The sequence below is a fragment of the Haliotis cracherodii genome, unplaced genomic scaffold, assembly GCF_022045235.1.
Source record: "Haliotis cracherodii isolate W230 unplaced genomic scaffold, xgHalCrac1.p SCAF_1, whole genome shotgun sequence".
Lineage (NCBI taxonomy): Eukaryota > Metazoa > Mollusca > Gastropoda > Lepetellida > Haliotidae > Haliotis > Haliotis cracherodii.
This window is the reverse complement of record NW_027266264.1, coordinates 83,844,738-83,866,798: the sequence shown is the minus strand read 5'-3', so window position 1 is coordinate 83,866,798 and position 22,061 is coordinate 83,844,738. Positions and strand designations below refer to the sequence as shown.

The 22,061-nt window shown below is 42.9% G+C and overlaps 1 protein-coding gene across 2 annotated transcripts in view; it reads right to left on the bottom strand.

Moving 5' to 3' along the window:
* Positions 1 to 22,061, bottom strand: part of LOC139448838 (protein madd-4-like) — a 127,213-nt gene that overhangs the window by 19,907 nt on the left and 85,245 nt on the right. For both annotated transcript variants that reach the window (XM_071230395.1, XM_071230451.1), the window contains exons 3-10: positions 20,540 to 20,773; positions 19,835 to 19,982; positions 14,203 to 14,332; positions 11,975 to 12,176; positions 9,921 to 10,059; positions 9,195 to 9,227; positions 7,880 to 8,003; positions 2,928 to 3,058 (exon numbers count right to left, since the gene is read on the bottom strand). In XM_071230395.1, the coding sequence (XP_071086496.1) occupies positions 2,928 to 3,058; positions 7,880 to 8,003; positions 9,195 to 9,227; positions 9,921 to 10,059; positions 11,975 to 12,176; positions 14,203 to 14,332; positions 19,835 to 19,982; positions 20,540 to 20,773 (1,141 nt within the window). The remainder of the gene's footprint in view (positions 1 to 2,927; positions 3,059 to 7,879; positions 8,004 to 9,194; positions 9,228 to 9,920; positions 10,060 to 11,974; positions 12,177 to 14,202; positions 14,333 to 19,834; positions 19,983 to 20,539; positions 20,774 to 22,061) is intronic.

Sequence of the window (22,061 nt, the reverse complement as noted above, 5' to 3'; positions counted from 1 at the left end):
GAGACATATTATTACACTCGTTATTCAATTTAAATCTTCAGTCTGAGGAGGGTTGTCGCATTATGAAGTTTAATCTTCAGCATGGGTGTGGGCGTGGTTGTGGTGCCACTTGACACTACACACGAGTAATTCAATAACAAGAACTCATTGTCATTTGAGGTCAACATGCCACTTCCCATACCTTTGAGGGGGTCGAATCCCATGCCCTGCCTCCCTAAACCTCTGGCGCTTTAAACACATATCACTGTCAGCGGGTTTTTATGTTTCTTTCCTTATGATTCACTCTTAATTCAAATTATAAGCAGAAAGCACTTGCTTGTCATTCACAAAGTGCTCTCAAGGCACAGGACAGGCTAAGATCCAACAACGATTTTACAAAATTGACATACATGTTAAAGCGAACTGAACCCCCGTACAATTCAACTCCGGTCAATCTCTCGTTCAGTCTGGTAAAGTTCTAGAATTCAGTAACTATATGTTCACACAAAGATAGCAAGGTTAATATGAAGTGGCAAGGGATCTCGTGTAATGGAATTTCCATGGCTCGTATTTTAAATATTTCACAATTTGGGATACGCTCGTGTCAGACGCGTCAAGACACATAAATCTCGCGGTTAGAAGAGTCGTGTTTTCCTTCTCGTGATGCACGTGCAGGCATGTGACACGTGATGCCATGATTGTTGATTTATCGTGTATATCTTTGCCAAACTGAAGTTCTCACATACATAACTTGCCACTTTGTTTTAAAAATGAAATGCAAGTGCTCTGAAGCTGATATCGTGTGAAGCATTTCACGTAAAGGAAAAGGTGCCATTAATTATTGAACAGTTAGCTATGGATCATTTATAATTGTGGCGTGGTTCTGGTGGGGGGAGCGGGGGATGTATCACATTTTTGTGACCCCCAGTTTTATATATATAGAACACCTGGAATTTATTTTATCCGCCGTCCACTGTGCACATTTATTCTCTTGTGGGTGAGTGAGTGAGTGAGTGGGTGAGTGAGTGGGTGAGTGAGTGAGTGAGTGAGTGGGTGAGTGAGTGAGTGAGTGAGTGAGTGAGTGAGTGAGTGAGTGAGTGAGTGAGTGGGTGAGTGAGTGAGTGAGTGAGTGAGTGAGTGAGCAAGAAACATTATCGGCTGTATCACGGCGACCTTCATAATCAAGACAACAACTGGAGGGGTGGTGGGGGTGGGGGGTGGTGTCTTTTCACTACATCTTAATTCCAAACTTTACCTAGACACGGATTTAAAAAAAAAGTACCTTCATCAGTTTGAAAGGTTAATGTTATTTCTTAGACAAACATAAAGTCCCAGAAATTTAATAACGTAGAAGGTTTAAATATAAATAATTGTATAAGAAGGGGATGAGTGAGTGAGGATGGGGATGAATCAGAATGAATAAGAGAGATTAGCTAACTCTATACAAGCCTGGTTTACAACAACTGATATAGTGATATTCAATGACCAGTGGCCAACTTTCATCTAGATTGGCTCTCCCTGGCCTTTACGCCAGAGCTTTAGTTATGATCGCATACACCTTGATAACCCAGTCCAAATTGTCCAAAACACATGCCTTCACTTATAAAACACTTCCCGTGCCACACCTGGCACTAATAAATGGGTCTAGACAGACATTGTGAGAAGTAGCCAGACCATGGAGAAGACATCTAAATACAGAAACTTACATTAAACTCACTTGGACAGTTGCTTGCCAAATTTACCACACGCCTCTAATGTTTTCGTGTTCTTTGTTTCATGTTTGGCAAGAGAAGGAATAGTGTGAATATTTCATAATGTCATGACGTTTCTGTTCGTTTGAAGTAATTTTTCACGAAACTAGAAGAAAATGGCAACAGAAATATTACATACAACAATGCATATCCAGTCTGATGCCATCACCTAATGATTGGGGACTGCGTGCTTACTACAACCTCAAAACAAAATAAAGTACTTGCCTCTAACTAACATATAGATAAGGTTTTAAACTTTAATGGGCGAGTGTTGATAAATCGTTATTATGAATAAAAGTTGTCCAAGCTTTTCAGTTTGTAAACAGTCATAAAGAGTGACTCGGAGTGTAAAAAGAATAGCTTCAGTGGCAAAGAGATTAGTGATGACACTTAACCGATGGTCCGTAAATCAATGATGATGATGTTTGTTGTTTAACGCCGCGCTCAGCAATATTCTATAACATGACGGCGGTCTGTAAAATATCGAGTCTGGTCCAGACAATCCGGTGATTGACATCATGAACATCGATCCACGCAAATGAGATTAACCCGATCCCGTTAGTCACCTTTTACGACAAGCATGCGTTGCTGAAGACCTACTCTACCCCGGATCTTCACGGGTCTGTAAAGGTCATGGTAGTGTTATCGTCTTGGAGATACCGCTTGAACTTACCATGCGATGTTTCCTGTGAAAGCCAGTCTTAGAAGGAAATTTAAACAATCTGAATGCATTTCCGGTCTGATGACATACTTGTGGTCCGCGAAAACACAGGACCTGGAACCTGAGCTACCTCCATACGAACAGTTTCCGCGCTACCGACACTTCCAGCCTAATGTCATCATTTACGGTTAGTGCAAATACATGCACATGAACATACAAGGAAGTCCCATGCATCCTGCTACCAGAGCGATATATGCACTTCCGTTTTAATTATTGATCGATTGACATACAAATAAAAACTGCCGATATTATCTTTCACCTTGTTTCAATTTTAAGATGACCTCAAATATCAACATGATTTCAAATTAAAAACTTTTTTAAAGGCGATTGATGCTCCAAAATGAAATCGGATAATAAATATTGTGTCTTTGATATCAATAATACTGTTACCAAGACTCGGATACGTTAATCAAATCGTGTTGTTATATTTGATTCACTGTACCCCCAGGTGTAAAATGGACTCGTCCAGTGCCTACCTTCACACTCGCTGTCGGCCAGGTCTGTGATATCCTGGAGGTACACCAGGTAGACTTGACACCGCACGTACCTCCTCCTTGTCCCGGGGCCACAGGTGCTGCTGCAGGGCCCCCAGCTCGACACCACGAACCTGGCGATACAACACAGTGATACCGTTAGACACCACAAACCTGGCGATACAACACAGTGATACCGTTAGACACCACGAACCTGGCGATACAACACAGTGATACCGTTAGACACCACGAACCTGGCGATACAACACAGTGATACCGTTAGACACCACGAACCTGGCGATACAACACAGTGATACCGTTAGACACCACGAACCTGGCGATACAACACAGTGATACCGTTAGACAACACGAACCTGGCGATACAACACAGTGATACCGTTAGACACCACGAACCTGGCGATACAACACAGAGTGAGTGAGGTACAACACAGTGATCCCGTTAGACACCACGAACCTGGCGATACAACACAGTCATCCCCTTAACTTCAAGTCCCACCATCAAAACTAAACGTGAGGTACGTAACACGCGGGTGGGTGGGGTGGGTGAGTTCGGTTTTACGCAGCTTTTAGCAATATTCTAGCAATATCACGGCGGGGGACACCAGAAATGGGCTTCACATATTGTACCCATGTCGGGAATCGAACCCGGGTCTTAGGCGTGACGAGCTAACGCTTTAACCACTAGGCTACCCGACCGCCCCCGAAACAAGCGGAGTGCTCTGTACTAGAGTGAGTGAGGTACAACACAGTTATCCCCGTTATTATTATTCAAGTCCTTTGGACCATCGAACATAAATTCCGTTGGACGAAACAAGCGGGGTGCTTTGGATTAGTGTGAGTGAGTGAGTGAGTGAATGAGTGAGGTGGGTTTTATGCATCTTTTAGCAATATTTAAGGTATATCACGGCGTTTTAGCTTGGAAAACCCAACAGGGAAGGAAAGCCTTAGTGTTGCTGGTCTTAGATGTTTGCCACTATGGTAAAAACCACGGGCACAGAAGATTCTGGGATTCGAACCCACTATTATCTGTTTCATCCAAGGAGGGACAATACACACAGCGTTCAGCAAATTGATCTACTAGACCATACTGCCCCTAGTTGGGTCCGCATAGGTTCAACTACATCGTGCTTGTGGTAAAACACTTAATTCGGGTGGTCTGGTCCTGTGTCTTGGTTTATTGGGTGTCATCGTATCCCTTGGCCAGGGCGCTGTCCGTGTTAATAGACACATGTTCGACTGACTCAGACTCGATTATCCAGCCGTAGTATTGCTGGAATATTGCCGGTGGATAAAACATTAAGACCACAGTGCCTGCTGGAATCCTCCCAGAACATAATGTTACTTCTTCCCAGCGATGTGTCGAGATAACCGAGTCGGAGTCTTCATAGTACATGGAAGCTGTGGGTGGCTTTGTTGATGGCGTGACTGCCATTCCGGCAACATCCAGGCTCTGAGTTTCCTTTCTCTTCATTCCACGAAATATGTCTCATCTTGAGTAGCATTTGTTGTAAGTTTGCTTGTTGTTTAACGGCTCACTCAGCAATCTATTCAATCCATATGACGGTGGTCTACATAATGGTGTCTGGACCAAATAGTCAACCGTTGATGGGAAGACACGCAACCACCGAGCCAGAGTCGCCTGACGACAAGCATGGAGACCCAACGAGGCTTTCGTTTGCGATAAATGAACTTAGTGAATAACTGACATGTAGTTTTCAGACTATACCTAAAATGACTGGATGCAAGACGTTCAGAAGGTTTAGGGCAATGTGTAAAAAAAGAAAGCAAATGTCATCTGAAGTTTGCTGATAAAACAATGAAATGCTGGACTTCCTCATTGACAACATCTATGTGAAATCTGGGGATAAGACATTTAGGCAAGAACTAGGCATTCCAAAATGGGCACACATACAATCCAAACAGTAGAACTTGCCCAGGAAGTTAACTTAAGCTTCGAGTATTATGGGTGATCTTATATCTTTTAATAACGGCCAATTCCCTGACGATTTACCAATATGAACTAGAAATAAAAGAGACTGCTTGCAGTGAAACAGTCTCATCTGTTTCATAGTCAGATATATGCATAAAAAAGCTATCCACTAGACTATATGACCTTTCCTTTATGTCAAGCTATATGCCAGCAGCTGCAGCTTTTGGTGTCCACGTTTCACAACTTTTAAGGTACGATGGAGCGTGCTATTTCCACGACGCTTTTCAAAGAGCGCTGCACGAATCTTGCTCAACGGTTGTTCGATCAGTGTTTTAATATTCAAGGCCTTAGTAAAGCCTTCATTAATGATAGATCGGTGAAGCATATTTCCAACCTTAACACATCAGTGACAAAAATGTTTGATGCAATTCCTTATTTTGATGTGTGTTCCATGGTGAACACTAATCTAACCTTTTAATGTGTTTGTGACGGGTGTCCCGTATGGGCAGGATACACTGACGAACACCTATCATCACTATTTGACCGTACAATAAAGACAGGCTTATGATGCTGGATTCTGTCTTTAGCAGAGACTTGTTATGATTATGTCGTTTGTTGGTTTGTTGTTTAACGCCGCACTCAACAATATTCCGGCTATATGAAGGCGGTCTGTAAATAATCGAGTCTGGACCAGACAATCCAGTGTATGACAATATGAGCATCGATCCAAGCAATTGGGATACGATGACATGCATCAACCAAGTCAGCGAACCTGACCACCTGATCCCGTTAGTCGCCTCTTACGATAAGCATTGTCGCTTTTCACAGCATGCACGGGTTGCCGAAGACCTATGATACCCCGGATCTTCAAGGGTGTGTTATGATTATGGAATTTCCATTTTCTTACTTTTCCTTACTGCCTTTCATTCCAGAACAAACAACCCCAGATAGTAATGTTTAGCCCTGCACCATGACTGTGGAATACATGTATATTATGAAAACAAACCAATCCAGATATATGTAAAACAAGTCCAGCCAGCTCTATGAAATCAGCATCAGGACTTCAAATATATTTTGATTTTTAGATGAAATAAATGTTTTGTGTAATATAAGAGTTCAAAGAGTATATGCTAGTCTGGGTAATATTCTCCAACAACTGTACACCGAAATGTTCTAATATCGTCTCCTTCATATACAAAGCAGATCACAACCCTAAGAAGTCTGCCGCACCGTGTCAACAGAATATTTCCATCGCCGGTCAACAAAATAATGTGTATTTTTTCCAAGACGTAATTGAGATGGAAGTCTACCCCTGAACTATCAAATCAACACAAGAAAACGACCCCAAGAAGCGACAAGCTCCATCAATCAAGTCAGGGAGATCAGCTCCTTCCGGCAACAAGTTTTCGGTCCAAGCAGCGTTTTTCATCTCAGGTACGTCGTCACCTGCCAGGTGTGATAACGGCCAGACTACACGTGACTGCAGCGAGCAACGCCGTTATCTGACGGGGCAACTACAGATTCTTCTCAGGTAAGAAACAGATGATTTAAAGGCTTAAGTGGACCTTGTGAAAAAACGGTTTGAATATCGTGTGAGATGAAACCTCTGACTACTTGCACGCAACAAAGACATAAACTAGCATCATCTGCTGTGTTTGTGTGTTAATCACTGATGATAGTGAACAGAGCGCACATGTTTATTTATATCGACCAATAACACCACTTAACCCCCAATTACAGCAGTAAATTGTCTTGATAAACAGAATAAGCTCATCCGTTTTAAGTGATATGTTTGAAATCGTAACGTATCATAACTTCATGGGGTGATTTTCGACAGATATGTTCATTATTCTGTATCATAAAGTATTCTGGAATTGGACCTAATGTCGAAATCTCAGGAAAGTATTTGAAACAGGAGACGGAAGGAACGGGAGGAATTCACAGCAGCACGTTAACAGAGCCTCGTACCATCAGACAAACTAGACTGTTATTCATGTAATTACCTACATCGTGTAGGAATGCCGGTCTAAAGGGGTAATTAGGTTGATCAGGAGAGGCAGAGTGTTGTCCCTACCTCAGGACGCCATCACGGCATCCTTGCAATGAGTACAAAGCTACAGGAAACACCCCAACAGGTTCAACAACACTGACAGGATTGATTGAACATGTTCAGATGTTGACGTTATGAAACAGGTACCTTCAAACTATCCCCAAGTCAAAGATAATTATTGCATTGAAGGCCTCCGGCCCATATACAAATGCGTTATATATAATTAGTTTTACATTTTTGGATATTTACTAATGTTTAACAATTCGTTTCTGGGGGAAATTACATTTTTAACATATAAAGCCTGTTTTAATATGATAGCATCATCTTTTGGAAAGAGAAGAGAAATAAAAGCAGGTACAGGATAATTGGACAGACAGCGTTCTGGTATAAACCTGTTACCTAGATCACATTATAATAAAGACATACAAAAGTAAAATGAATTTCATTTTCTATTGCAGGATGCCATAATAGGCATAACCTCTTCGCCTGTTCAGTGGACATGTTTCTTCCGTTATCAATCATGAGATCTAACAATCCAAGCATGAATTGAATTAATGGACGTCAAAGGGTCTTTGGTGTTAATGTAAATAAGTATTTTTCTAATTGAATAAGACTCTTAAAAGTTGTATACAAGTCACACCTTGAACAGTTTTCTGGAATGGAGTGCCATTCTTGGTAAAACATATTTATAGATCGTTCACGAAATTGTTTCAAAACGAGTTTAACATCACCAACTGTTTGGTTTAACCATACAAAGCCGTGGCCATGAGAAAACAAAAGGTTTCTGTGATGCCCATGTTACTTTGCCCATGTCGGCTTAATGTACAAGTATGTTAAAAGAAATCCTTTGACATTCACATTAGCAGGACGTACAAAAGGTGAAAGTTAACTTGTGGTAACAGTACATTTACGTGAATATATATCCAGGTGACCTTGACATTGTAAGTCGCTTACCTTGGTGAACTCATATCATGGTCCTTGACCTCATCTTCATGTATGACCATGAACTCTGCATCCGGGTTCCTATCCTTGGTCTTGGCCTGTCTGAGCTCTCCAAGCGACGACTCCTGCACCCCGCCTACAACACACACCATCAGCAGCCTCACTACGACGACCATACAGACTACACACGACATCGCTGTACGGCAACAACTGCCCCGGTTTAGATACTAGTAGTCACACAGTACAACGCTTGTAAACTATTCGGTTCAACACAGATCCAACACGGTGGCCATGTTTAAAAGTAACAATGCGAACTTCCGCAAATATGTCCGTCCTGTGTGCAGCAGAAATAGCCACCGTACAGCATGCTTTAAACCGTATCCACTGTATAAAGAGATATGTTGACTGTCAAGGTAAATACAACGACAATGGCCTGCATCTGATGTCTCGCCTGAGGATGAGGCAGTTTGTGGAACCAGGGCGCATGTTCCTCTCTGAACGCATAGCAACCATTACACCATGACAGATGACCGGTCTAGTCCAACAGTGAACATATGAGGGTCATTGTACTCTTCATGACTTAACGCTTGGGGACAATGCGTAAACAATATGCGCAATGCAACATGATCTGTTTGGCTGAAGGATGCGGACAGAAGTTTGGCTGGATACAAGCCACAGACAACAAACTCGGTCTGAATCCACCACCCTGCATCAGAATACGTGGTCCCGACTGATAAAATCCAACATGGATGCGCCAAACTTGCATACGCAACTGGTTGAAAGCAAGGTTGTTTTCGGCAGCTGAATGCCGTCTAACTTTGTTTGATAGACTTACTGTTTATTATTATGCATTAACAATTTATAACTGCCTGACGTTTTTGTACAATAATTCCTCATCACATTCCGTGCCGTAACGTCGTGACCGGGAGCTAATGTAAACAGGTTACACGTGGAGATGTTAGATACTGAAGATGTTGCCTTAATAAATAACAGCCCATTTAGCGTTTATCAAGCATACGGGAGTGTTTGTCAGAGGGGTGAGTCCCCCCCCGTTCTGTCACCAACCCTTGTCGTCAATGCTAGCAAATGGAAATTCCTGTATCTTGTTTTATTACAACACCGTCTAAGCAAACATGAGATTTTAATATATTGCATGACACTCGTGTGCACGTTATTGACACGAGGGGAACACTGTTGTATGTCATTCTCAACACGTTTGTTTAGCCTTGTCATAAATCATACGCTATTTATATGCGTAGGGATATTTAGTTTGTACGGTGTATCTCTGTTGGTTCGACAAAAAATATAGGACTTGTAGCCAACATACCGTTTTCATCATGCTCTGCAACATAGTGACGATCTGAAATGTATAATAGACAGTTTTACCAACATGAAACGACAGTCAATGTTTTAGAAATCTTTGAACAGCCGCCAGCTCTTTATATTCAACCCGAGTACTGAGAGACGTGTTTCTGTTGTCGGTGGAGGAAGGTTGCTTTTTGATAACGGATTATCCCTTCCCCGAAATCCATCCTCCTTCTGCAAAATCCATCTTAATTCGTCCTATCTTTTCCTTCCACAAATTTGTCTCCCACACTCACATCACCCACAACTATCGTCTACAGTAACCTTCCCTCCCCTATGACCGACCGATCTGCCCTCACCCACCACTATCGTCTCCAGTAACCTTCCCTCCCTACCGACCGATCTGCCCTCACCCACCACTATCGTCTCCAGTAACCTTCCCTCCCTACCGACCGATCTGCCCTCACCCACCACCATCGTCTCCAGTAACCTTCCCTCCCTACCGACCGATCTGCCCTCACCCACCACTATCGTCTCCAGTAACCTTCCCTCCCTACCGACCGATCTGCCCTCACCCTCAACTAACGTCTCCAGTAACCTTCTCTCCCCTATCACCGACCGATCTGCCCTCACCCACAACTAACGTCTCCAAATAACCTTCCCTCCCTACCGACCGATCTGCCCTCATCCACAATTATCGTCTCCAAATAACGTTTCCTCCCCACTCACGACCTCACCCACAACTTACCACTTGAATCGAAGCATGGGAAGTTGGTTGTGCAGTTTTTCCTTGTGAGTGGTCTGTTGGAATGGTTGCAGAAGGTGTCCCCCTCGTGACGGCAGACCACCTCCCTGTACTGGTAGCCCCACCCACACGTCACACTGCACTGCAACAGACACCAGGACATGCATTAGTCTCTAGCCGGCCGGGGTCGGTTACATGACGTCATGGCGACGTCAACAGTCAATGCTAGTATCGCCATCATTTCATATAAAACAGTGTTAGGTTGAATGTCACAGCAAGTCTGCGAGAGATCTCTTTACAGTACACGTACATGTATAATCAGTATACTACGTTGTTCGCTGACCTAAGCCTGCGAGAGATCCCCATAGAGGATATATACAAGTATATCAGTAGTGTGGTGACGTTAGCCTGCGAGAGATCCCCATAGAGGATATATACAAGTATATCAGTAGTGTGGTGACGTTAGCCTGCGAGAGATCCCCATAGAGGATATATACAAGTATATCAGTAGTGTGGTGACATTAGCCTGCGAGAGATCCCCATAGAGGATATATACAAGTATATCAGTAGTGTGGTGACGTTAGCCTGTGAAAGATCCCCATAGAGGATATATACAAGTATATCAGTTGTGTGGTGACGTTAGCCTGCGAGAGATCCCCATAGAGGATATATACAAGTATATCAGTAGTGTGGTGACGTTAGCCTGCGAGAGATCCCCATAGAGGATATATACAAGTATATCAGTAGTGTGGTGACGTTAGCCTGTGAAAGATCCCCATAGAGGATATATACAAGTATATCAGTTGTGTGGTGACGTTAGCCTGCGAGAGATCCCCATAGAGGATATATACAAGTATATCAGGTGTGTGGTGACGTTATCCTGCGAGAGATCCCCATAGAGGATATATACAAGTATATCAGGTGTGTGGTGACGTTATCCTGCGAGAGATCCCCATAGAGGATATATACAAGTATATCAGTTGTGTGGTGACGTTAGCCTGCGAGAGATCCCCATAGAGGATATATACAAGTATATCAGGTGTGTGGTGACGTTATCCTGTGAGAGATCCCCATAGAGGATATATACAAGTATATCAGGTGTGTGGTGACGTTATCCTGCGAGAGATCCCAATAGAGGATATATATATAAGTATATCAGGTGTGTGGTGACGTTAGTCTGCGAGAGATCACCATAGAGGATATATATATATATATATATAGGTATATCAGGTGTGTGGTGACGTTATCCTGCGAGAGATATCCTGCGAGAGATCCCCATAGAGGATATATACAAGTATATCAGGTGTGTGGTGACGTTATCCCGCGAGAGATCCCCATAGAGGATATATACAAGTATATCAGGTGTGTGGTGACGTTAGCCTGTGAAAGATCCCCATAGAGGATATATACAAGTATATCAGTTGTGTGGTGACGTTAGCATGCGAGAGATCCCCATAGAGGATATGTACAGGTATATCAGGTGTGTGGTGACGTTAGCCTGCGAGAGATCCCCATAGAGGATATATACAAGTATATCAGGTGTGTGGTGACGTTATCCTGCGAGAGATCCCCATAGAGGATATATACAAGTATATCAGGTGTGTGGTGACGTTATCCTGCGAGAGATCCCAATAGAGGATATATATATAAGTATATCAGGTGTGTGGTGACGTTAGTCTGCGAGAGATCACCATAGAGGATATATATATATATATATATAGGTATATCAGGTGTGTGGTGACGTTATCCTGCGAGAGATATCCTGCGAGAGATCCCCATAGAGGATATATACAAGTATATCAGGTGTGTGGTGACGTTATCCCGCGAGAGATCCCCATAGAGGATATATACAAGTATATCGGGTGTGTGGTGACGTTAGCCTGTGAAAGATCCCCATAGAGGATATATACAAGTATATCAGTTGTGTGGTGACGTTAGCATGCGAGAGATCCCCATAGAGGATATGTACAGGTATATCAGGTGTGTGGTGACGTTAGCCTGCGAGAGATCCCCATAGAGGATATATACAAGTATATCAGTTGCGGGGAGCTACCTACCGGAGACCACTCACCCGCATACCACTTGGGGCAGATGAAGGTATTGCAAGGCTTGGACGTGGATGGCTTGGGTCCAGGACAGAAGCGGTCCTCCACGCGCTCCAGCTGACCACTGGTCATCATGTCCATGCACCGGACATCTCGGAACTCAAACCCGCCTCCGCACGTGTGACTGCACGTGCTCCAAGGGGGAATCTTCCACCTGGAAAGGGCAGAAAATATGCTATATACATTTAACTGGGAGAGGTCGGCTTTACGCCGCCCAGTCAAACCGAGACGATTTGGGTCGCCGGATCCATACCGAAGCACAAATTTGGCGAATTTCGGGGATCGGTACTAGTACGGCAGCGCAGCTGTATCTCATCGCTAAGAACGACAGTACATCGTTAGGACATCGTCCAAACACTGGCGAAAAATTTGGCAACGGCAGGCGACGGTAGAAGTTTTTGAACATGCTCAAAAATTTCCGCCGTTGCGCTGCCGGGGCGAGCAACGGGACTACAACGGCAGTACAACGGCAGTGCTGGGGTAAGGCTTCGTTAATGTCGGTAGAACACCGGTAGCGCCCCGTAATGGATCGGCGGCTCCCCGGTGGCCATAATGTGTACCGTACTGGTACCGATGTGATACCGTAGTACTACCGAATACCACCGAAGTAGTACCAATGCGCCGCCGATGTGATACCGGAGCTCCACCGTCACATCGGCAGGGCAACGGTATCACTCCGCTACAGCTCCGGTCAGCAGTGGTACATCGGTATAACATCGGCTGCGCATCGGTAACTCCAAGGTGACAGAAAAGTAGTATTCGGTAGCACAACATCGGTAGGACAACGGTATCACAACGGTATCACAACGGGAACGCCGGTACTATATTGGTATAGCAACGCTCAATTTTGATTTTTCAAGTGCTTTCTCGACAGAACTCCCACGATTTTCTCGCCGTTGTTATTTTTTTCCTCCGGTTTAGTCCCGGCGAGGTACATCGGTAGTGTGTGAAGGCCCTTCAGCAATAGTTCAGCAATATCACGACAGGGGACAGCAGAAATAGGCTTCACGACTCCCTCACCCTACCTTAATATGCCCGTAAAAGGTGAAAATGGAATTTTGGTGAATGAGATGCTTTTTGGCTACGTCTTACATTTATTCAACCCAATACATTCGGACATCAGCTTAAGACCCGGTTTTACTCTTCAAAATATAACTTGACCTGTACTCCGTAAGTTCAAAAACAAATATATTTCCATGTGCTTCGTTACTTCGAAAACAAATTGGTTTAGCGTGTGATTTCGGGAACATGTTACGGACAATCTGTTTCCCCGAAGTAACATCAATGAATGTTAACTGTTTCCCCGAAGTAACATCAATGAATGTAAACTGTTTCCCCGGAGTAACATCAATGAATGTTAACTGTTTCCCCGAAGTAACATCAATGAATGTTAACTGTTTCCCCGGAGTAACATCAATGAATGTAAACTGTTTCAACGAAATAACATCAATAAATGTTAACTGTTTCCACGAAGTAACATCAATGAATGTTAACTGTTTCCCCGAAGTAACATCAATGAATGTTAACTGTTTCCACGAAGTAACAACTATGAATGTAAACTGTTTCCCCGAAGTAACACCTACGAATACAAACTGTTTACCCGAAGTAACATCTACGAATGTAAACTGTTTACCCGAAGTAACATCTACGAATGTATACTGTTTAGCCGAAGTGACATCTACGAATGCAAACTGTTTACCCGAAGTAACATCTACGAATGCAAACTGTTTAGCCGAAGTAACATCTACGAATGTAAACTGTTTAGCCGAAGTAACATCTACGAATGTAATCTGTTTAGCCGAAGTAACACCTACGAATGCAAACTGTTTCCCGAAGTAACATCTACGAATGTAAACTGTTTACCCGAAGTAACACCTACTAATGTAAACTGTTTGCCCGAAGTAACATCTACGAATGTAACATCTGCGAATGTAAACTGTTTACCCGAAGTAACACCTACTAATGTAAACTGTTTACTCGAAGTAACATCTACGAATGTAAACTGTTTACCCGAAGTAACACCTACGAATGTAAACTGTTTGCCCGAAGTAACATCTACGAATGTAACATCTGCGAATGTAAACTGTTTACCCGAAGTAACACCTACTAATGTAAACTGTTTACTCGAAGTAACATCTACGAATGTAAACTGTTTCACACACTATAAAGGACTAACTTACGATGGGGGACATTTTCTGATAAAGCACTGCTTCATCCTTCCAGTGGGCTTGTTTCTGTGGAGGCACTTGTAATCCTTGACGTTTTTATGCGTGTTTCGATCCCGGCACTTGAACACAGAGCTCACGATACCTGCACAAACACATAACATACAATTAGTCACCAAACGAAACCAGTTAAATAGTTTGTTTGTTTTGTAACGCCACACTCCGTATTTCAAGCTATATGACGAATGATATTGTGAGCAACGGACCACGCCATCGTGGTACGGTGACACTCAGTCAACCCAGTCACCGGACCTGCCCACCCGATTGATTAAGTCAGGTGAGGTGAAATGGGGTTTAATGTCGCTTCCAAGATTATTGCACTTATGTAGCGACGTGCACGTCTGTGCGTGTGTGTGGCTGCTTGTACTAGGCCGGACTGTACCGATTTATAGTGCTAGCCCACTGAGATACCATGTGATAACATGATACCCCACCAAGGCACAGTATACTAACGCTGTGCCGACCAGTCTTTGTTTTACCCTTAATGCCGAATGCCAGGCAGGGTAACAACAAGTACCATCCTTCAGGGTAACAACAAGTACCATCCTTTAACATCCTTTAGTATGACGCGATCGGGGATCGAACCGCGGACCTTCGGCTCTACGGGCAGACGCTCTACCACTAGACCACGGAGGCGGTCAGATTCATTAAGTCGCCGCTTAGGACCAGCATAGGTTGGTGGGACCAACTCTAACGAGGAATCCACGGGTTTAAAACATAATATAGGCTGAAGAGCGTGCACCCTATTCATCAACTGGACCCGCTCCACAAAGCGATCGTAGCGCTAAGTGATCATAACTCCCATATTTTATTATAGACTTAGACAGACTAAGCCTCACGATCGCTTTGGGGAACGGGCCCAGGTGTTGTCTAGGGTTGTTTGAGGCTACAACCCATTTTATGTAGAAAAATGTAAACATTCCAGTTTGTAATACAGATCGGTAGTCCTCACACACAGGATCAAGGTGGATGAACTCAAGGCGTGTGCCTGATGTCACTCATGTTTATTAATCACACGAAGTCGTGCATCTCGAACGACAGCGCTGTGTGATGCTGTGTGACGGGAAAGGGGGAGTACACCTACATATCTACAGTAGAGAGGGTTTGGGGGGAGCCTGGCATGGTGCTGCAGAAACAGGGCAACGAGTGTAACAGGTCTCTCGATAAACATATGCTTTGTTCGTATGATTTCTTCAGGTGGGGTGAACATTGGAGACTGTGAAGCACCCAGTGGAGTTCTGTGTCCCCGAGTGAGCGAATAATGTACCCTAGCGGAATTCCTGAGTTTCAATAGACTATTCTAATTATCACACAGTGTCAGAGAAGGAAGAAAATTAAGATAAATGAAGAAAAACAACAGTCGATCTTTTTTTCTAATTACGTGACATCATTTTGCTTTAACTGAGCAATCAGTTGTCAACACTAATATGGGTAAAATAATGATATTCCTGGTGATGAATGCTCTGTTAAAGCTAGAAAGATTGTTCAGCATATGGTATTCGTATACATGTTTAACCCCATTTTGGATTACCGTGTACATTCAAAACAGATTATTAAAACCCCGCCCCAGTTTATATACCACTCAAAATAAGTAAAGGACCATTCGATGTTTTCGTATTACATGACATGACAGGCTAACTATGGAATTATGAAAGAATCGGATGGTCCTTAACCTATTATGAGTAGTATAAATCCACGACAGCTAGTTCCGATGGTGATTCTGTGCCAACGACATTAACACCATTAGTAATTCAGAGAAACTAAAGTAAAAGGATACTCTAGATGGCTATGTAGGTTAATTAGGGTTAAAGTCATCACTCGTCACAATTAACCTGCTAAGCCTCCGGCGAATATATCTACCATACTTAAAACAGACACGGCATATCCAGGTTGAAAATAAACAGACATTGATTAGTTGTGCAGATAATATCACCACAAACCATGGTCCGTAAGATCAATTCAACAGACCATTGGCTCTCGAACATATGAAACTTACATTGATAATATCTTCCTACTGACATTCTCAAGAGCTTCAATGAGGTGGTGGACGCCCTAATGATATCTGAACCGCAACAAAACGATTGATCTTGTGTGGGATTGAGGCAACAGCACAGGAACTGACTTTGATTTATCAGAGGTGCATACTTATATCACGAGTGTTTAAACCGTTATAGTTATACCTCACCCAATAAAAACAAAACAAAAACAAACAAGTAACGAAATAAACAAATAAATAAATAAATAAATGTTGGACTTAGATATTAAAAATACACTTCCCTCCGCTTTAGAACATTTTAACAACGATGTTTTATTTACACTGCATTCGACTGTAACCAGTGGCGGACAGTGGACAGTAAGAACAACCATTGACATAATCAAGGGAATCTGGGTGTGCTGGGACCAGAAGTGTGTGTGAATGTGTGAGAGTGTGTGTGCGCGGGTGAGTGAGTTCGTGTGTGTGCGTGTGTGTGTGTGTGTGTGTGCGTGCGTGCGTGCGTGCGTGGTTGGGTGTGTGTGTGTTTGGGTGGGTGCGTGCAGTGCATAAACGTATGGGTTGATGGATGGATGGATGGATGGATGGATGGGTGGATGAAAGAATGTCACCAGTATGTGAGACTTGTAGTCTCTTCAGCCTTCAAGTGACTATTTGCTCCTCGGTTAGTCGTAATAACAGAGTTGTGACTTCATAAGCCTTTCATACCCTTGTATCATGGATGTGAATGGTGCACCCCATATCAATCTTCCTGTACACATGCAGTTTCAGCTTAAACATAGCCAGATAGGCTGAGATAGTTCCTGGTTGACGTGGTCACAGAAATAGAATGCTACATGCCGCAGCCTTGAGCCCGCAAAAAAAAAAAAAAATTATATTTCCAATGTCATTATACAATGGACGAACAGGTAATTTTTTAAATAAGCTATTCTCGTTTCAAAAGACTCACATATATTCATATTTGTTCTTGAATTTGCTAAACTGTGAGTTTGATACATGTTTGTGTTCAAGTACCAGATCATGGTAAGGGTGATTATGCGAAGATTCACTCCGCTCTTAACATTCAGCCTATATGGGGATGTTGGTTTTAGGTGTGTGTGTGGGGTGCGGGTTGGGGGGTGGGCTCATATTGGGAAACTACCGCCCGCCCCTTCACGATCATAAATCACCACAGGAAACAACAATCATATATTGTTATTGGTTAAAAAGAAAGGAGGATGAGTACCGAAAAACAAATAATTCGTTATGTCCCAGACAGCTATTTCTATGGCTGAAGTGCTGGAAATTCAGAGATCAGCGTTAATTAACCAGGTAGAATTCCAACCAGGTATAAAAGTTTGTACAACTTTTGAACTCGGATTTCTACTTAATTTACCTACACGTAAATTTCACTGCGAACATATTTATTATATTTGCGTACACATGTTAAAAACAAGAATAGCGTCCTCTCAATACACGCCAAGACGGAAAGCTACAAACTTGACGTATACCTGTAAAGACGGCGGTCTGCAGGGCGAAGCCCCGTGTTTGCATATGCGCTGTGGAACACCGGTGGTATGCACTAAATGCAATTAAGGTCAAAGGTCGTGTGAACGCCTTCACAAGAGCGCACATTCATCATCCGAGTACAAAGATTGTGACACGGCTGTCGACAGTGTTAACACCTTGAGCTGCAGCAGGTGAACATATTCCTCACTATTACAGTAATGTATATTGAATAAAAAGGTTTATAGTACCCTCGATGTAAGAATATAATGATTGCAAAGCACACATATCGCGCCGTAAAGTATCGAGATATCACACAAGGTCTTGATACTTCAAGCATAAGCAAATATTGCCGACAACGAAGCATTCAGTCGCTAAACCCTTAAGGCTCCTAAACTGTACCTATAATTCTGATTTAATGGGCTGTAAACACGCATCATAAACTCGTGTTTTGGTCCAGTCTATACATAAAACATTTCTCCAAGAGTCCCTGACCCCAGTTTTCTATACTGATCTACATGCCTGCATATCCCATACTTATAGCCAGGCTCTCTCGACAACTTAACACTGATCTCAATACTTCAACCCAGGTTTGCACTGAGCTTATGGGCAATCTATGCAAGATGTAGCTGTCTTCAAAGGGGTTAAACATTATCTTTGGCAGGGCCGGATTTCCAAGATAACGTTAAATGAATGTTCAAAGCTTATTTGAAACCGTAAGTTAACCACAAGCTGCCAGTTTCGAATAGACCATTCATTGACTCCTACTTCAGTTGAAAGAACATTTTACTATGTAGTTTCTAAGATATAATTTCTGAAATTAAATATTTGAATACATACTAAATTAAAATTATACTAAAAATACTAAGATACTAAAAATTATATCTAATTTCATTCACAAAATGTTCAGGCAAAGAAAATCTGCATCTCCTCCCTAACAATATAATCATAGCAATATTTGTATTCTGTTTTGTATGTCAATGTTTTAATTAGTCATGTTCATGTTTTGTACCCTGCCTCCTGTGGGTGTCTTGTACAATAAATATTCTTCTTCTTCTTACATATACTGGGATGCTACATTTTTCCCCAAAACCTACCATTGATAGTAATGCGTACCGTGTGTGAAACAAGAGCAACCCTCACTAACACCCTTGGGGATTCAAGCGTCATGCGTAGAGCTAACTAAATGGGGATCGGGTGGACACAGTGTGACGGCCTGGGTCGGTGAGCATGCAAGTGGCTTGCTTGGCTCAGGCTCAGTGTTACAGATGGGATAGTCCTACATCACACAGGGAAGACGTGCGGAAGGTACCATGCTATGGTAATATTGCAGTGTAGAAGGGCGGGTGCTACTTTTGTTTGCTTGTTGTTTAAAGCCGCACTCAGCAATATTCCAGCTATATGACGGCAGTCTGTAAATAATCGAGTCTGGGCCAGAAGATACAGTGATTGATATCACGAGCATCGGCCCATGCAATTGGGGTGTTACTACATCACATGTGATGGAATAAGGAGACACGCCTCAAGGGTGTTTCTACCAATCAGTGCTAAAATGTATAATGACATATAAGACCAGAGGAGACTGTTACCTACACAATAGGAGGGGAAACAATGAGAGACTCTCCCAAACATTGTATCTACCAATCAGTGATAAGGATATATAATGGAATATAAGACGAGAAGGGGTGTGTTACCTACACAATGGGAGGGAAAAAAATGAGAGACTCACCCCAACATTGTTTCAACCAATCAGTGATAAGAATATAAGACGAGAGGAGAGTGTTACCTACACCACAGGGGGCGGAGCTTTGAGCGAGACCCTCCCCCACACATTGATTCTACCAATCAGTGATAAGGATATATAATGGAATATAAGACGAGAGGAGTGAGTTACCTACACCACAGGTGGCGGAGCAATGAGAGAGACCCTCCCCCACACATTGATTCTACCAATCAGTGATAAGGATATATAATGGAATATAAGACGAGAGGAGTGTGTTACCTACACCACAGGAGGCGGAGCAATGATCGAGACCCTCCCCACACATTGATTCTACCAATCAGTGCTAAGGATATATAATGGAATATAAGACGAGAGGAGTGTGTTACCTACACCACAGGAGGCGGAGCAATGAGAGAGACCCGCCTCCACCCAGTGGAACACCCCTTTAGTTTTCAGGCACGCATTACTGCCGCCGCACAGACCGCACAAGTCAAAATGCTTGTTCGAGCCAAGTCTGTGGTCGCATCCAACTGACTGAAACAGAAAATGATGGTTATTGAACATGTGGCGTTATCCCAGAGCCGGGCATTCAATAAAGGGTCAGTGTTGACCATTTTACGACCAGGCCAAAATGATACACATGCATAGTCGAACACTTCTTTTTGGCGACATTCATCTTGATATCTCTGAACCATGCATCCTCTATTAAAAAAATTAACAAAATTCCAATACTGCATATCGGTATATACGCACAGATATTGAACTATGTGAGCGAGTGAGTGGGTTTGGTTTAACGCCGCTTTGAACAGTATTTCAGTCACGGCGTGTCCGCTTGATGTGAGATGAAACATTAAAGTGATGGATGTCTTGGACGCTTACTATTTTGGTGAATCCTACAAGCCCAAATATGCTTAAGGCCCAGAAAAATAATCAAAACCTAGGGCACAATCTGGGATTCGAACCCACGATCACGCACGTACACCGAGAGGCGATACTATGGTGACTGCCTAAAACAAATGTGTAAATTGTTGAATTTGAAGGTGGATGTGAGCAAACGTTCCTTATGAGAGAATATTTATCCGCCAACCTACCATGCAAGTGCCATTGATGCACATGTCCAATGCTTTGTCTCTGCATCTCGTCCCGTCTAAAACTTTAGGTGCAAGTAGGGCGAGAGTTCTCGGCCCTGACGCTACGCAGTAGAGGGCGCATGGGTTCTTCCTGTCTGTATAGGGATGCCAGCGGTAGAACTTGCCTCCGTAACTTTCGTCGTTATATGCCGCGCATTGTTGTTCTCTAAAGTCAAGGGAGCCTGGTGCACAGGGCTGAAAAAGTCAATTTCAATGGAATAATACTTATATTGTATCTTTCATATTCTTATAAAGAAATTGTATATGATATATTTGTTGGAAATTATGCAAAGTCAGAACCCAAATTATATACGTTGTACACACCTTCGTGTTACCAGTCGTGACGTCACGCTTTTGTGTGTACACTATTTTATTTATAAACTCCCCGCAGGAAAGTCTCCATTAACACTGTAGCATCTCGGACTAATGGTTCTGGACTGTTTTTGTCCTTGCATTGCGTTAGACTCTTTTCGCGATATGGTACAGGAATCTATGCTTAGTTCATAACCATGTTGGGAGTGCCCTTTTGATTTTTATTCGATATCTTGCAGGGTAATATATGTCATATATTCGGCAGTTTACTCTCTACCACACATAACTCTGTTCATAAGAAACTGTCCCGTGTTCTAGCCATATGCTTCTATTGTCCATAGACGGTAAACTGAATACACTAAGGCAACTTGTTCGATCAGAACACCATAACTGTGGAACTATCATCTTTGGAGAGAGAATTAGGTTAAAAGAACCCAAACAGCTATATCCTTTCATATCAGAAGTCAATTTCTAGTGAACGTAATTTTCTCCTAGTCCACGCGGCTTGGTGATATCGACTGAAAAAACTGCTACATCGTTTACGATCTTTGCAAATCTTTCGTGTCAAGATATACATGTTTGATCGACTCGATCAGCGAAATCAGATAATTTTATACTCCTTAGGATGAAATTGGGCATCGTCACCTCGTGTCTGGCTCCTCGACAACCCAGTTCTCAAGCATAGTGATTCCGTTCATGACTGTGTATCAACGGTCTCATTTGTTGAACATCTTGCAAATCGTCTCCAGATCACGTTATAATTTGCATCCCATTAAAATACAGTATGCAGCTTACATTGCCTTTAGAATTGAACCGAGTGATTGAGTCAAGATTGTAGCAGTGGACAAATTGTCTGGTTGATGGGGTGGGGGTCAGTTGGTGCTGATGCAGAGCATGACCAGCTGATAGCCAGGATAAGAGGGGAGGGATTACTTGCATCGTCACCCCGGCGCCAGCACAGCGGAGATAGTACATCTTATACAAGGTGCTCGTTTATCGGCTAAATGGTATATGAAATGAGTGGACCTGATTAGTCTTTAATGACGAAGAATATTGAGAACGTTGGAATTCTGTCTCTGACAGAGACTCTACTCTAATGCCACAGCAAGTTACTCGATCCTCGATGATGGTCAGGGATGGAACGTTAGACTTTACAAGTGAGTGTGAGTGA